The sequence below is a fragment of the Aquarana catesbeiana genome, linkage group LG04 (genome assembly GCF_042186555.1).
Source record: "Aquarana catesbeiana isolate 2022-GZ linkage group LG04, ASM4218655v1, whole genome shotgun sequence".
NCBI classification, from domain to species: Eukaryota; Metazoa; Chordata; class Amphibia; order Anura; family Ranidae; genus Aquarana; species Aquarana catesbeiana.
The window spans coordinates 548,729,555-548,744,248 of NC_133327.1; the positions used below are offsets into that span (position 1 = coordinate 548,729,555).

The 14,694-nt window shown below is 38.8% G+C and overlaps 1 protein-coding gene across 1 annotated transcript in view; it reads right to left on the reverse strand.

Moving 5' to 3' along the window:
- Nucleotides 1-1,762: 1,762 nt before the first annotated feature.
- Nucleotides 1,763-14,694, reverse strand: part of EGLN1 (egl-9 family hypoxia inducible factor 1) — a 30,945-nt gene continuing 18,013 nt past the window's right edge. The window contains exons 3-5 of the mRNA XM_073627939.1: nucleotides 14,064-14,200; nucleotides 9,964-10,034; nucleotides 1,763-2,891 (exon numbers count right to left, since the gene is read on the reverse strand). Of these exons, the coding sequence (XP_073484040.1) occupies nucleotides 2,830-2,891; nucleotides 9,964-10,034; nucleotides 14,064-14,200 (270 nt within the window). The 3' untranslated portion in view covers nucleotides 1,763-2,829. The remainder of the gene's footprint in view (nucleotides 2,892-9,963; nucleotides 10,035-14,063; nucleotides 14,201-14,694) is intronic.

Below are 14,694 nucleotides of genomic sequence, written 5' to 3' on the forward strand. Positions count from 1 at the left end.
TAGCTCGCTTTTCGAGCTAAGGCCTGCTGGGCTCAGTGGAGGGGGATTTAAAAAACAGGTGTACACAGAATCTAGTGCAACTGTGCATAGTAGCCAATCAGCTTCTAGGTTTTATGGTCTTATGGTTTTATGGTCAAAGCTTAAGGCTACTTTCACACTGGGGAGGGGGTGTGTTAGCGGTAAAGTTTAGCGGTCATCTTTAGCTCGCTTTTCGGCCGCTAGCGGTTTAACCCCCACTAGCGGCCTGAAGAAAAGGCTAAAAGTGCCTGTGTTGCGGCGCTGCCGAAGCACTTTGGCAGCGCTGTCCAATCATTTGAATGTATACACCGGTCCCAATCCACCTACCCCCCCCCCCCCCCAAAAGATGCTGCTTGCAAGACTTTTTTTCTGTACCGAGTGTTTTCACACTGGGGAGGCATGAGAGGCGCTTTTCAGGCGCTATTCAGTCACTATGAGATTCGTTTTACTGTATTCTGCAAAAAAAAAAAAAAAAAAGCCACCACAAACTAGTTGATCCTGCTGCTATCTCCACCTTCTGTCCATATCCCCAGTTAAGCTAGGAATTTTGCCGCTGTGGTGGCAACTCTGCACATGCTCAGTTTTCAGTGAGTTTCTATGGTGAGTATTTCCTCCCTATCACATCTGAGCGGCCCATGTGACTATAGAGTCACACATGTAGGCATATACTCAGTCGTAAACAACAACCCATTCACTCCCTCCTCCTCCATGCCCACTAACCAACTAAAACACAATGAGGGCGGGTTATTACATCTTGATTCACCTCCCTCTTATTATAAGACACAGGCTGGAGAGACGGGACACAGCCTGTGACTGGCAGAAATCCACCCACACCATGTTATTTCCACAAAATAATAAATATTTAATTTCAAACATATATTTGTATGACAATTTAAAACAGTTTATGGATATATATTTTATTCTCTGTATTCCAAAGGCTGTTTTTTAATTTTGAATATGTGACCAGCAGCAAAGGACTAGAAGCTCCTCCTGCTTATTTTTCCCTTCAGACAGGCTGGGAAGGAGCTGGGTCATGCGACTGCTGTATATCAATTAGTGAAAAAAAAAAAAAAAGTAGTTAGTTTGTTTTATTAAAATAATTACAGTGCCATCATCCACATATAGAAATAGAAGGGACAATGTCACAGTGGGTGTTTAGCATCATTTTAATTGAACAAGCTGACATTAGAAGTGGATTGGTTACGGTGTGCACCAACTTTAGTAAATATCCCCCAAAGTCACCACGTGTCTTTCAACCCAGAAGACTGAAGACATCGAGTGGTGTAAAAATATTACGAAAGGGGGTCATCAAATAAAATATTGCACACAAAGCAGCTGTTTTTTTTTTTTTTTTTTTTTTCTTAAGCCCCAAGCACTACAGTGCCCTAAAATATGGGGGGTAAAAAAAAAAAAAAAAAAGAAGGATTGAAACACCTACAAACAAAGCAGTTTTCCCAAGAAACGCCAATTCAACAACGTAAGGCACTAAGTATTCAAGCTAAAACAAAGGAATAAAGCTCCATTTTTTTTTTTTTTTTTAGTTCTAGCAATCGCACTCTCCCATCATCTTTTGAGGCTCTCTTTATTCAGGTTAAGATAAATAAGTCTATTTCACTGCGTCAGTACTTATGGAAATTCTTTCGTAGCAGCAGATGACATAAGCATTATTGGAGGTACTTGAGGATTGGAATTTATCAAAAATAGATCTAGTAATCTGAAGAGAGATTCACATAAGAGTTTACCATTGTCTGAATATCAGCTATTTATGTGTACATGATCTATCCATTAACTGAAGTAATACAACCACAACTGTTAATATGTACTCAAGTTAAACATGCCAGTAAAATATTTTAACAACTTTATGTACATTTCTCAAACATATAGGTTCAATCACGTTTTTGGAGGACACTAGTCATGGGAGAAATATGGGGCATCCACTGCAAGTACAGAAATTATGATGTCCCTCAGGTTTTTTTGTTTGGTTGAGGTCTGCGACTCATATATTGAAGCCAGGCAAATAGCTTTAAGAATCAGAACAGCAACAACAATTAGGAAGTTGTCCAATGACAGGTGTACTTTAGGAAAACGCCTTCAATAAAATGAATGAATGCAGTTTAAACCCTTTTCTCCCAAAAACTATTCTGCAAAATTTGTTATTTTAAACACTTTGAACCTATAAAACTGACAACTGAATAATACAATCATGTGTTCTTTCCAGCAGATCATCCAATCAGTATATTTTTAAACTCTTAATTAGTAAATTCTACCATTTTAAGGTGAATTAACAAAAAACGCAAGCGAGTTAAAATACAAACATGGCAGTTTTACATAGATTGTTAGTTCTGATAAAAGTTTTAAAAAAAGCATGTATGGTGTGCTAATAATAATGTAGGAATGAACTCGGTTTTATCAAGTTACTTCATACATTGTACCTTGTAACAAAATAAATGGATACGAGTACATTTTCTACTTTTGGAAAAATTCAAGATCAGGTTAATAAAAACAAAAATCAGCATTTAATTAAAGAGTGCAGTTATGCACAGATATATATAGATATAGTCTGTTTATATTTTTCATAAAAGCATTGTCAAGATTGGTCTGTGTGCATTAGACCAGTAATGAAATTTCAGTTTTTGGTACATCAGATAAAATAGAATTATAATACATTTTTTTTACTATTTACATTCACAACATAAACACGCCTCTGAAGGGGGCTCCATTGTACACGCTGCATTTCAGCAAGTACACAGTTACCAGGCCACTTGGCAAATATTGTCTACATAAAAGAAAGAATTGCTGTTGAATCCATTTTCAGACTTCTTTCACAATTCCATCTGATGACTTGTTTAGTTCAATCCTTACAGATTTTTCTCCTGAAGAAAGAAAAAAAAAAAAAAAAAAAAAAAAAAAAAAAGGTAGAAAATTATGATTCTTAAATATGATTGTGTAGTAGTAAGGGTATTAATTGTCATTTACAATTGAAAAAATATTGGACGCCACCACCACCACTGCTGTAGTGAGCACCTTGCATGTCAATGAGCTGTATAATTGACATAAACCTTTAGGACCCATTTACAATGCCCCACACAATAAACCGCAGCGATTTAGTGTGTAACAGCTGTCTGTTCCAGGTGCAGGAAGCCATCTGTAGGGGCAGTGTGATAAGCTCCCCTGTTTTTATCTGAAATTTTATGTGAAGTGCACATTGGCACTTCATCAAGGAGTGTGGTGCGTTGCCCTTGCTGTGTGGTGCCATGCAGGGCACCACCCAGAAAGGTATAATATTATGCAAATCAGTTATATATTATCACAATCCTCTTTAAAATGCAGTGAAAACACTGCATCCTGATGTGAACATAGCACAGAAAAAATTAGAAAGAATGCAATTAATTGCACATAGCATGAACAGTCCCTTATAAAAAGGATGGAAAAGGATGCATCTCCCCACTCATAATATAAAACTAAAACACAGGCAAAAGTTTTGGCTTGAGTTTTCCCCTAAAAGAGAAGTATGGCCAAAGATTTTTTCACAGTTTGTTCCACACTCCCGTGACCCGCTGACGTTACAATCTAACTTTACAGTCAGGATCCACCCGGATGCCTGGACCAGCAGCTGACTCAGCCTCTCAGCGAGCCGCTGGGAGATAAAGCTAGCCATCTCTGCCCCCTGCACAGAACGGCGCTCCAGTGAGGGCTGGAGAAGCAGAGCAGAAAGACTGACTGTCTCTGCTCAGAGCGGAGGGGAGAACTGAGCAGTCAGCGGTGTTTGATCGTGCAGTTCTTAGTGTAGAGGCAACAGGGAAAGATATAGCATCAGACCAATGCTGCATCCACCTAGGTGAGTATAAACATTTTTTTATAAACCCAAAACTGCTCTTAAGATTTGAGTTGGATTCATAAAAAACAAACAAAAAACACAGAACACATGTCTGAATGATCCCCATCAGAAAAATGAGCAGCTTAAAATTTCCTATCTCCTAATGAAAATGCTGGCTGTCTTGTTAGGCCTCTAACATTAAGGGCCCATTCACATGCAAGTGCACAGTTGTGTGTTTACTGAATTAATGTAAATATGCATTGCTGTAATGCAAAATGTGTAAATGGGCCCTGAAATTCCAGCTGAATATTCAAAAACATGCAACTTGACCTGTTCAGTTATGCATCCTTAATCTGACATTCGCTCTGCCATCTAATAAAACATTCAGTAATAATAAAACACAATGCTACTAGCATGCTTATTGTGAACCACAAATTCTCAGTTTTAGTGGGTAGAACATTTAGTGGGTCCCAAATAACAGCAAGAAGAATGTTTCAGGTCCCATTATAGCTTATTGTGTGTGTTGGACCCCATAAATGTAAAAATATCAATACTGATGCTATGATAATACGAACAGGATGTGGTTTGACAGTCATTGCAATGCCCATGGAATTTCCTTGTCAAAAAAGTTTATTGAGTATACAATGTTATAAAGATACATAAAGTAAGTTTACAAGGATTTATAAAGTAAGCTCATTGTTTTACAGTAGGGTTTATATAGGTAAATATCATGAAATTTCAAATATTAAACATTGGGTTCACGTAAACCTAAATTAAAGATATATATCATTTCCTTAGTTACTTTTGTAGGTATTTAAATGATTTATACCTACTATACATATTGTTTACAAGTAGAGTGTATATAGGTCAAATAAATTCTGATAATGAGCTTTAATCGTAAGGTGGAGAAAAGGAAAGAGAAAGAAGAAAAAGAGTTGAAAGGTAGAGGTATGGTCCACAAGGTTGTCCCGCTCGTCAGTTTATTATTCTTTTTAGTTCTCTTTGAAGCCTTAGAATGGGTGTCTCTGTAAGTCATTTAATCTGTTACCATGGCAACAGGACAGAGTCATTGAAGTTTGACAGGAACTGTTGTTTTATCCAAGGATGCCAAAGTTTTTCAAATTTTGGAATTTGATTTTGATCGATGGCTACCATCTTAGCATGGGACATTGTATTATTCATTCTGTGAATTGTTTCTGCTAGTACCAATGTAGGAGATTTCCATGCCTTGGCCACTGTTTGTTTTGCAGCCGTTATTAGTTGGATCATAAGTTTGAATTGAGAGAGTGTTAACCATTCCGGTTTTAGATTAAGTAAAGTTAAATATGGATCTGGTTGTATTATTTTTTTAAATATTTTAGATGCAATCAGGAAGACTTCCTTCCAGAAGGTTTGGATTACTGGGCACGTCCACCATATGTGTAAATATGTGCCTATTTCTGGGCATCCTCGAAAACAAAGAGCTGAGGTATTAGGTGAATATTTTGCCACTCTAGCGGGTACAAGGTACCAGCGAGTTAGGACTTTATAATTTGTCTCCAGTGCTAAGATGTTGGGTGAAGATGATTTAGATGTGAGCCATATGTTAGACCAGTCCGTGTCTTCTAAAGTTCGTCCCAGGTCCTCCTCCCACCTCTGAACGTAAGAGGGTCTATTAAGATTTGCTACTCCATATAATTGATTATAAAGTGATGAAATTGTACCTTTAGCAAATGGATCTTTTGTACAGATTGATTCAAAAATGGATAATTGGGATAATGGTGTATCCCCCTTTAGGAATGGTGTATAGAAATTTTTGATTTGGAGATATCTAAATATCTCAGAGTTTGGTAGATCATATTTTTCTCTAAGCGATGGGAATGAAAGGAATGATTTAGATGCTATGAAGTCATTTAGTGTCTGAATGCCTGATGTTGTCCAAGCTTTAAAAGAATTTGGGTAGATCCATGCCGGATAAAAGGCCGGATTTCTGATAAAAGAAAGGAGAGGATTGTGTGGAGATTGTAACTGATATTTGGTTTTTAGTTTATCCCAGAGAGATAAGAAGTGTTTGGTTATGGGATTATGAATTTTAAAGCGGTCTTTAGGATCAAGCCATAATAAATTTGATATTAATAGAGGGTCATTTTCTGAAGCCTCTATAAATACCCATAATGGGATTTCCTGTTTTGCATGGTATTTGGACAGACTGGCCAAATGTGCTGCTCTGTAGTAGTTAGTAAAATTAGGGTATCCCAGGCCTCCTTTATTTTTGGGAAGATGTAGTGTGTGTATAGGTATACGTGGTTTAGAAGAGCCCCATATAAACAAAGTTACTCTTTTTTGTACTATTCTCAAAAAATAGGAAGGAATTGGAATAGGGAGGACTCTGAATAGATAAAGCAATTTGGGTAGAATAGTCATTTTGATTGCATTAATCTTCCCTATCTGCCCATGGAATTTCAACCTGTGTTTTCAAGTGCTGAATGACTAGACCAGTGCAATACAAGTCTTTCATTGTCATGACCCTAAGCCCCGTCACACCGGTGCAACTTGTCATGCAATTTGACAGTTGCAAATTGCATGACAAGTCATACTCTATTGTTCGCCTTGGAAGTGGTCAAATTGGAGCAACTGCCTGAGTCAGAGGTTGTGACATCAGCCCACCTCTGACTAAGCCAATCAGAGGAAGCTTAGCTTTGTATCCAGTGCTAGAATATATCATCGCTTTCTCAGAATGGCTGAGCACCGCTGTGATAGACTATTGTGTTCTGGTTATGAGACAGACGTCTCGGGTCCAACCCGCAACACAGTGCGGTATGCTATATGTAGCCTCATCTACAGTGGATATAGAAAAGAATCACCCCTTTAAAATAAACTGTGTGTCTTCATTTTACACTGCAATTTTCTTTTATCCAGCTGTATTTATGGAATCATCGAGTTGTAAAAAGGATCACCGCCTTATGTCAGTATTTTGTTGAACCACCTTTTGCTTAATTACAGCTTTTAGTCTGTTGAAATAGGTCTTGACTAACTTTGCACATCTAAAACTCTGCAATATTTGCCCACTCTTTGCAGAACTGTTCATGTTCAGTTCAGTTTGATGGTAAGAGTTTGTGGACTGCAGTCTTTAATGCCATTCCACAGATGATTTTCAATGGGGTTTAAGTCTACGCTTCTTCCCATTAACAACTTTCTGGCAGAGGGCAGCAGATTTTCTTCAAGAATTTGATGTTTTTTTGCCCCATCCATTTTTACTTCTATCCTGACAAGTGCTTCAGTCCCTGTTGCAGAGAAACATCCCCATAACAGGATTACCACCTCCACGCTTTACTGTAGGAAAGGTGTTATTTGGATGGTGAGCTGTATTGGATTACCACCAGACATCATTTGGTGTTGAGGTCAAATAATTAAATTTTAGTCTCATCTGACCGCAACACCTTTTTCAATGTGGCCTCAGAATCTTCAAGCTGCATTTTGGCAATGCTCCGTTGTGACTGCATGTTGCCTTTCTTGAGGAGTGACTTTTCATGCAATCCTCCCATACAAGCCACATTTGTGGAGAATTCGATATTGTTGTCACATGCACACAATGACCATTTTGTCATAAATTCCTACAACTGTTTCAGAGTTGCTGTAGGCCTCTTGGTAGTCTCTCTGACCTGTTTCCTCTTGGCTCTTTCATGCAGTTTGGAGCAATGTCCTGATCCAGGGAGGGTCTGTGTTGTACCAAATACCCTCCACTTCTTAACCACTTACCGACCGCCGCACGCCGATATACAGTGGGGACGGAAAGTATTCAGACCCCCTTAAATTTTTCACTTTGTTATATTGCAGCCATTTGCTAAAATCATTTAAGTTCATTTTTTCCTCATTAATGTACACACAGCACCCCATATTGACAGAAAAACACAGAATTGTTGACATTTTTGCAGATTTATTAAAAAAGAAAAACTCAAATATCACATGGTCCTAAGTATTCAGACTCTTTGCTCAGTGTTTATTAGAAGCACCCTTTTTATCTACTACAGCCATGAGTCTTTTTGGGAAAGATGCAACAAGTTTGTCACACCTGGATTTGGGGATCCTCTGCAATTCCTCCTTGCAGATCCTCTCCAGTTCTGTCAGGTTGGATGGTAAACGTTGGTGGAAAGCCATTTTTAGGTCTCTCCAGGGATGGTCAATTGGGTTTAAGTCAGGGCTCTGGCTGGGCCATTCAAGAACAGTCACTGAGTTGTTGTGAAGCCACTCCTTTGTTATTTTAGCTGTGTGCTTAGGGTCATTGTCTTGTTGGAAGGTAAACCTTTGCCCAGTCTGAGGTCCTGAGTACTCTGGAGAAGGTTTCCTTCCAGGATATCCCTGTACTTGGCCGCATTCATCTTTCCCTCAATTGCAACCAGTCTTCCTGTCCCTGCAGCTGAAAAACACCCCCACAGCATGATGCTGCCACCACCATGCTTCATTGTTGGGACTGTATTGGACAGGTGATGAGCAGTGCCTAGTTTTCTCCACACATAGCGCTTAGAATTAAAAGCCAAAAAGTTCTATCTTGGTCTCATCAGACCAGAGAATCTTATTTCTCATCATCTTGGAGTCCTTCAGGTGTTTTTTAGCAAACTCCATGCAGGCTTTCATGTGTCTTGCACTGAGGAGAGGTTTCCGTCGGGCCACTCTGCCATAAAGCCCCGACTGGTGGAGGGCTGCAGTGATGGATGACTTTCTACAACTTTCTCCCATCTCGAAACTGCATCTCTGGAGCTCAGCCACAGTGATCTTTGGGTTCTTCTTTACCTCTCTCACCAAGGCTCTTCTCCCCAATAGCTCAGTTTGGCCAGACGGCCAGCTCTAGGAAGGGTTCTGGTCGTCCCAAATGTCTTCCATTTAAGAACTATGGAGGCCACTGTGTTCTTAGGAACCTTAAGTGCAGCAGAATTTTTTTTGTAGCCTTGCCACAATTCTGTCTCTGAGCTCTTAAGGCAGTTCCGTTGACCTCATGATTCTCATTTGCTCTGACATACACTGTGAGCTGTAAGGTCTTATATAGACGGGTGTGGCTTTCCTAATCAAGTCCAATCAGTATAATCAAACACAGCTGGACTCAAATGAAGGTGTAGAACCATCTCAAGGATGATCAGAAAAAATTGACAACACCTGAGTTAAATATATGAGTGTCACAGCAATGGGTCTGAATACTTAGGACCATGTGATTTCAGTTTTTCTTTTTTAATAAATCTGCAAAAATGTCAACAATTCTGTGTTTTTCTGTCAATATGGGGTGTTTTGTGTACATTAATGAGGAAAAAAAAATGAACTTAAATGATTTTAGCAAATGGCTGCAATATAACAAAAAGTGAAAAAAAAAAACCACAGAGGTGATCAAATACCACCAAAAGAAAGCTCTATTTGTGGGAAAAAAAGGACGCCAATTTTGTTTTGGTGTAACCTCGCATGGCCGCACAATTGTCAGTTAAAGCGACGCAGTGCCGAATCGCAAAAAGTGCTCTGGTCAGGAAGGGGGTAAAACCTTCCGGGGCTTAAATGGGTAATAGATTTCACTGTGCTTCTAGGCACTGATAAAGCCTTTGACATTTTTTTTGTATCCATCTCCTGACTTGTGCTTGTCCACAACTTCATCCCAGAGATCTTTTGACAGTGCCTTGCCACCCATAGTTTGTTTGCTTCAGTTGCACTACTAGGGACAATTCTCCAGGAAAGCTCTTTTCATGCTGAGCTAGTCAAAATGACCACAGCTGAACACAGTTGAAAGTCATAATGGTTTTGTGTGCAATTAAGGTGATTAGCTACACCTGATTGGGTTTACAAGTACATTTTTGCTAACACCAGGAGTGTTTTTTTTTTTGTTTTCTTCTGACATGTTGGCGTTATATCTTTCACTTGGATGTTATAAGTTGCACTGAATAAATACAGCTGGATAAAACAAAAACTGTAATTTCAGGCTGTAAAGCAAGATAATGTGATTTGAAAAGGGAGAGCGATTATTTTCTATACCCATTGTACATTCAGTTTTTACAGCACATCCAGCAGCCTCAAATGTTAGTGAGGGACAGATCATTTGTGTCAGCTTGGCCCAAATGAACTAGGTGTATAAAAAGCTGGAGTTCAGCTTTAAGCAACTTGAAAGAAATTACCTGTTGTTAGATATTTTTCTTTAGCTCGAGCTCTTTCATCCGCATCAAAATACCACACAGTTATTGCGTACCTGGGAGTAAAAAAAAAAAAAAAAAAAATTACAATTTGATGTGTGTTTACAGTGACAGGTAAATATCAACCAAGTTTATGGCTATTTAAAAGTGCAAATATACACAATTCTGTCTTTATGTGCAGATCAGATATCTTTACTTTACAGAACTGCAATGCATAGGCAATACAGAGATTAGTTTTTTAATTCCCGTTTAGGACTTACTGTTAAATGGTATTTCTAGGAATTTTTCATGACAGCAATCAAAGATGACAGGTTTCTTCCTCTATGGAAAAATGCAATGAGAACAGTGAACCCTCACCCCACCACCACCATCCTAGTCCCTCAGTTGATATAAAAGGCTACCTTCCACCAGTGCATGAGGGTAAAAAAAAAAAAAAAAAAATTAATAAAAAATGATTAAAAAAGATCAAAACCAGGAAGGTTGTATAAAAGGGTGGAAAGTTGCTTGCTGTCCTGGAAGATTCCTAGAAATACAATTTCCAATAAGTCTGAATTTCTCCAATCCTCTCCCAAAAAAGCACAGAAAGGAGAAAACGGGGAACAAGCTACAGCTACTTCACCCCCTACTCTGTGCTATAACTTGACACAGCATGAGTTTGGCAGCAGATACCAGTTAATGATCTTTGTTAAAATCAGCTGATTGGCTGTGTCCAGTCACAGGTTTTGTGTTTACAAAAAACACACAACTCTGTGTGCATAGGAACAGCGATCTGGGTGTGTTTCCTGCCAAAAACAGCCAGATCAGAAACTAAAAGCAGCACATTTTACACATGGTTAGGCACACAGTTAACCCCTTAATTGCCCCTGATGTTAGGCCCTTCCCAGCCACTGTCATTGTACAGTAGTATCACTAATCACTGTGTTAGTGTTACTAGCGACACCAATGTCAGTAAATGCCGGTTCACACAGGGGCGACTTGTCAGGCGACCTAGCCGCCTGTCAAGTCGCCTCCCGTTCTGTACAATGGAACCGTTCTAATAGGAGCGACGCAAGTCGCTCCGACTTAGAAAAAGGTTCCTGTACTACTTTGGGGACGACTTGGGGTGACTTGCATAGACTTCTATACAGAAGTCGTTTTGCAAGTCGCCGTGGCAGTCATGTGCAGGTCGCCTCGGTGAGGCGACCTGCAAGTCGTGCCGCCCCTGTGTGAACCGGGGCTTAGTGACCCTAACAGACTAGAGTCGGTTAGTGTTAGATTGCCCACAAAAAAAAAATAAAAAATTTAAGAAATTTGAATTTTCTTTTACTTCATATGTTTTATAACAGAAAACTAGAAAATAGTTTTTCTTCAAAATTTGTCTTTTTTTTTTTCAATTTATATAATAAAAAAAAAAAAAAAAAACTCAGGAGGTGATCAAAAGAAATCTCTATTTGCATGAGAAAAAAATGATATAAGTGTAATTTGTGTACGATGTTGCATGACTGAGCAATTGCCAGTTAAAATAGAGCAGTGCTGAATAGAAAAAAAAAACGCCCTAGTCACGAAGACGGTAAAACCTTCTGGAGCACAAGTGGTTAAACAGTATTTATTACTACTACTGGTACTTCTATAGCACTGTCAATATATGCAGCACTTAACATATTTGTTCAAAGCAGTCAAAACTTTCGGAACAAAATGCAGACACACAGGTGTCTCCAAGACTGTCCCAGCAGCCCTAAATTTTGTGTTGTCCAATTGGTAAAATTAAAAACTTCTTAGGAGACATGCAGATCCTGCACTGTCAATTATGTATGTAATGGGACCTGGCAGGACTGCAGCAGGAAAGCTTGGTATAGGAGCACCAGATTTACTTTAATTTGAGAAAATTCTTTTGAAAATCATACTGAAATAAGCAGCACTGATAACCTCCAATCAGGAGTTCATTCGTACAACAGATATACATTTAGGGCCAAAGAGAAGATACAGTAGATCTGAATCAGGGCGTATTTTAACCACGTATTTTAACCTACTGGAAACTTTTACCCCCTTTCTGCCCAGGCCAATTTTCAGCTGTCGCACTTTGAATGACAATTGCATGGTCATGCAATGCTGTACCCAAACTACATTTTTAAAATATTTTTTTAAGACAGAGCTTTCTTTTGGTGATATTTAATTACCACTGGGGTTTTTTATTTTTTGCTAAACAAATGGAGGGAAAAAAAAAGTGCTCTCGCCGGCCCTTCATTTGACAAAACGGTGGGCAGGAAGCAGTTAAAAAGACTGGCTGCTTTAACCATTTCGTAACCGGGCCATTTCTGACACTTCGCTACTAGATAGGGAAAAAAAAATACTTTTTTTGCTAGAAAATTACTTAGTTATTACTTATATATACACACATACATACATGTGTGATATATATCAGAGACCCTATAGAATAAAATGGTTTTTCTATGTCACACGGTATTTGTGCAGCAGTTTTTCAAACACAATTTTTTTTGGAAAAAAAAAAAAACACTTCCTTTCTTAATGGAATTAAAAAAAGCCACATTAAAGTTAGCCCAATTCATGTCATGCGAGTGGTAGCCCATACCTCCCCAGTTAGAATCACTCCCTAGGACACACTTAAACCCTCGCCCCCTAGTGTTTAACCCCTTCCCTGCCAGTGTCATTTACACAGTAATCAGTGCATTTTTATAGCACTGATCCCTGTATAAATGACAATGGTCCCAAAATAGTGTCAAAAGTCTCTGCCATAATGTCGCAGTCACGATAAAAATCGCAGATCACTGTCATTACTAATAAAAAAAATGAATAATAAAAATGCCATAAATCTATCCCCTATTTTGTAGACGCACAAACCAATCAATATACGCTTATTGCGATTTTTTACCAAAAATATGTAGAATACATATTTGCCTAAAATGAGAAAGAAATTAGTTTTTTTATATATTGTTTGGGGATATTTATTATAGCAAAAAGTAAAAAATGTTTTTGTCAAAATTTTCTCTTTTTTTGTTTATAGTGCAAAAAAAAAAACAAAACAAAAAAAAAACGCAGAGGTGATCAAATACCATCAAAAGCAAGCTCTATTTGTGGGGAAAAAAAGGAGTAACGTATGCGTTCACATTTGCGTGTAAGCACGGTGGGGTGGAGGTCATCTTTATGGAGAGATTTGGGGTTTATTAGACTTCAACTCTCCCCTCTGGCCCTTTATGCAGCCGATCGGCTACTCCCTGGCCGCTGGTGGCCAGGTAAACAAAGGGGCAGAACCGGAACGGATAAAACTATTTGTCTCAACCAACATGGACTATTTTTAATCTTTATGCTTGTAGCATTAGTAAATAGATAGAAAAGTAAATCGAATTTCTATGTATTTACTCCCTATTTTACTTCCTGGTTTGCATGCCTGAGCTAAGGGCAGATGGGTTTCAGGAAGTACATGCTATATATGAGTCATTTGCCCCTACTCAAGATAGGCGCAGCCAGAAATGCTAGGGAAGGTTTTTTTAGGGCCATTTCTCAGAAAAATAAAGCATGAAGACATGCATGGAAGGGAGAGTTTGCTCTGAATATTAAAAAATTTAATTAGAGTTTGGTTTGTTGTGCTCAGCTATTGTTCCCAGGTCGGTGGCGGCATTCATCACGATGAACCTATTACTCATGTCACATGGTGGGTGGGGGGGGTGGGGGTTGGGTGGATAGGATCTGGAGGCAACCTTTTTAAAAGGGGGATTCAAGCTTCCAATAAGCTTCTACCCTCAGACCCCCACAACCACTGGCCAGGGCTGTGAGGAAGAAGTCTCCCCCCCTCCTTACCCAGCCTGAAATCTGTACCCATCCAACCACACCCCCATGCGTTTTTTTTTTTTTTTATCATTAACTTAAACTGATGAGATGTGCAATTCAGATGCTTTCCCACAGAAGGCAAAGAGCCTTAAATTTGCATCTGAATCACACCACGGTGCTCAGAAAATGCAGAGGACTCTTCAAATTTGCAGCAAAATCACACTGCTGTTGCACTGCATTTATGTGAAACGGCTCCACAGAAAGCTGATTTGGTTCACGTCATGCGAATGAGATGCTAACTAGAGTCAAGTACACTTTACCTTGTAGCAAAGGCAGGTTGAACTTCATGAGGGTTTCGACGATCAGACCAAAAAAACAATAGTCTGTCAAATTTTGGTTCAATATCAGCAAACTGAGATTTGCCTTCAGGGAATATTCTTAGAACTCCACCATTTTCCTGTATAAAAGTAAAAAGATGTCAATATACACTGGTAAAAACAACAACCCTCCCCCCATCCAAGCTTTTCTAGTTCCTAGAGCCTTTTCACAGCAAGAGCATGATCGCATATTGCTGCATTTTCCATTATGATGATTTCTGCATACAAAAAAATTAATAAACAGCTGTGAGGAAGTGCTGATGGTGTGGTTAATTTGATCACACGATACAGAGAGAGCCAATCACAGAGCCCACCTGGACCTTGTGATTAGCTTTGACCAATCACAGATAATCACAACAAACTAAATGATCAATTTCATTACGTAAAATGCAGGCTTATAGCAATGTAATTCACTGCTATAAGCAAACAATGAGTAAAAAAAAAAAAAAAAAAAAATTACAAAAAAATTACAAAAAAAAAAAAAAAAAAGCCCACCATCCTGATCACTTGCCCACAGTAGTACAATGTTACTATGGTAACATTCAATAGCTCTGACCACAGTGTGTTAAACAGA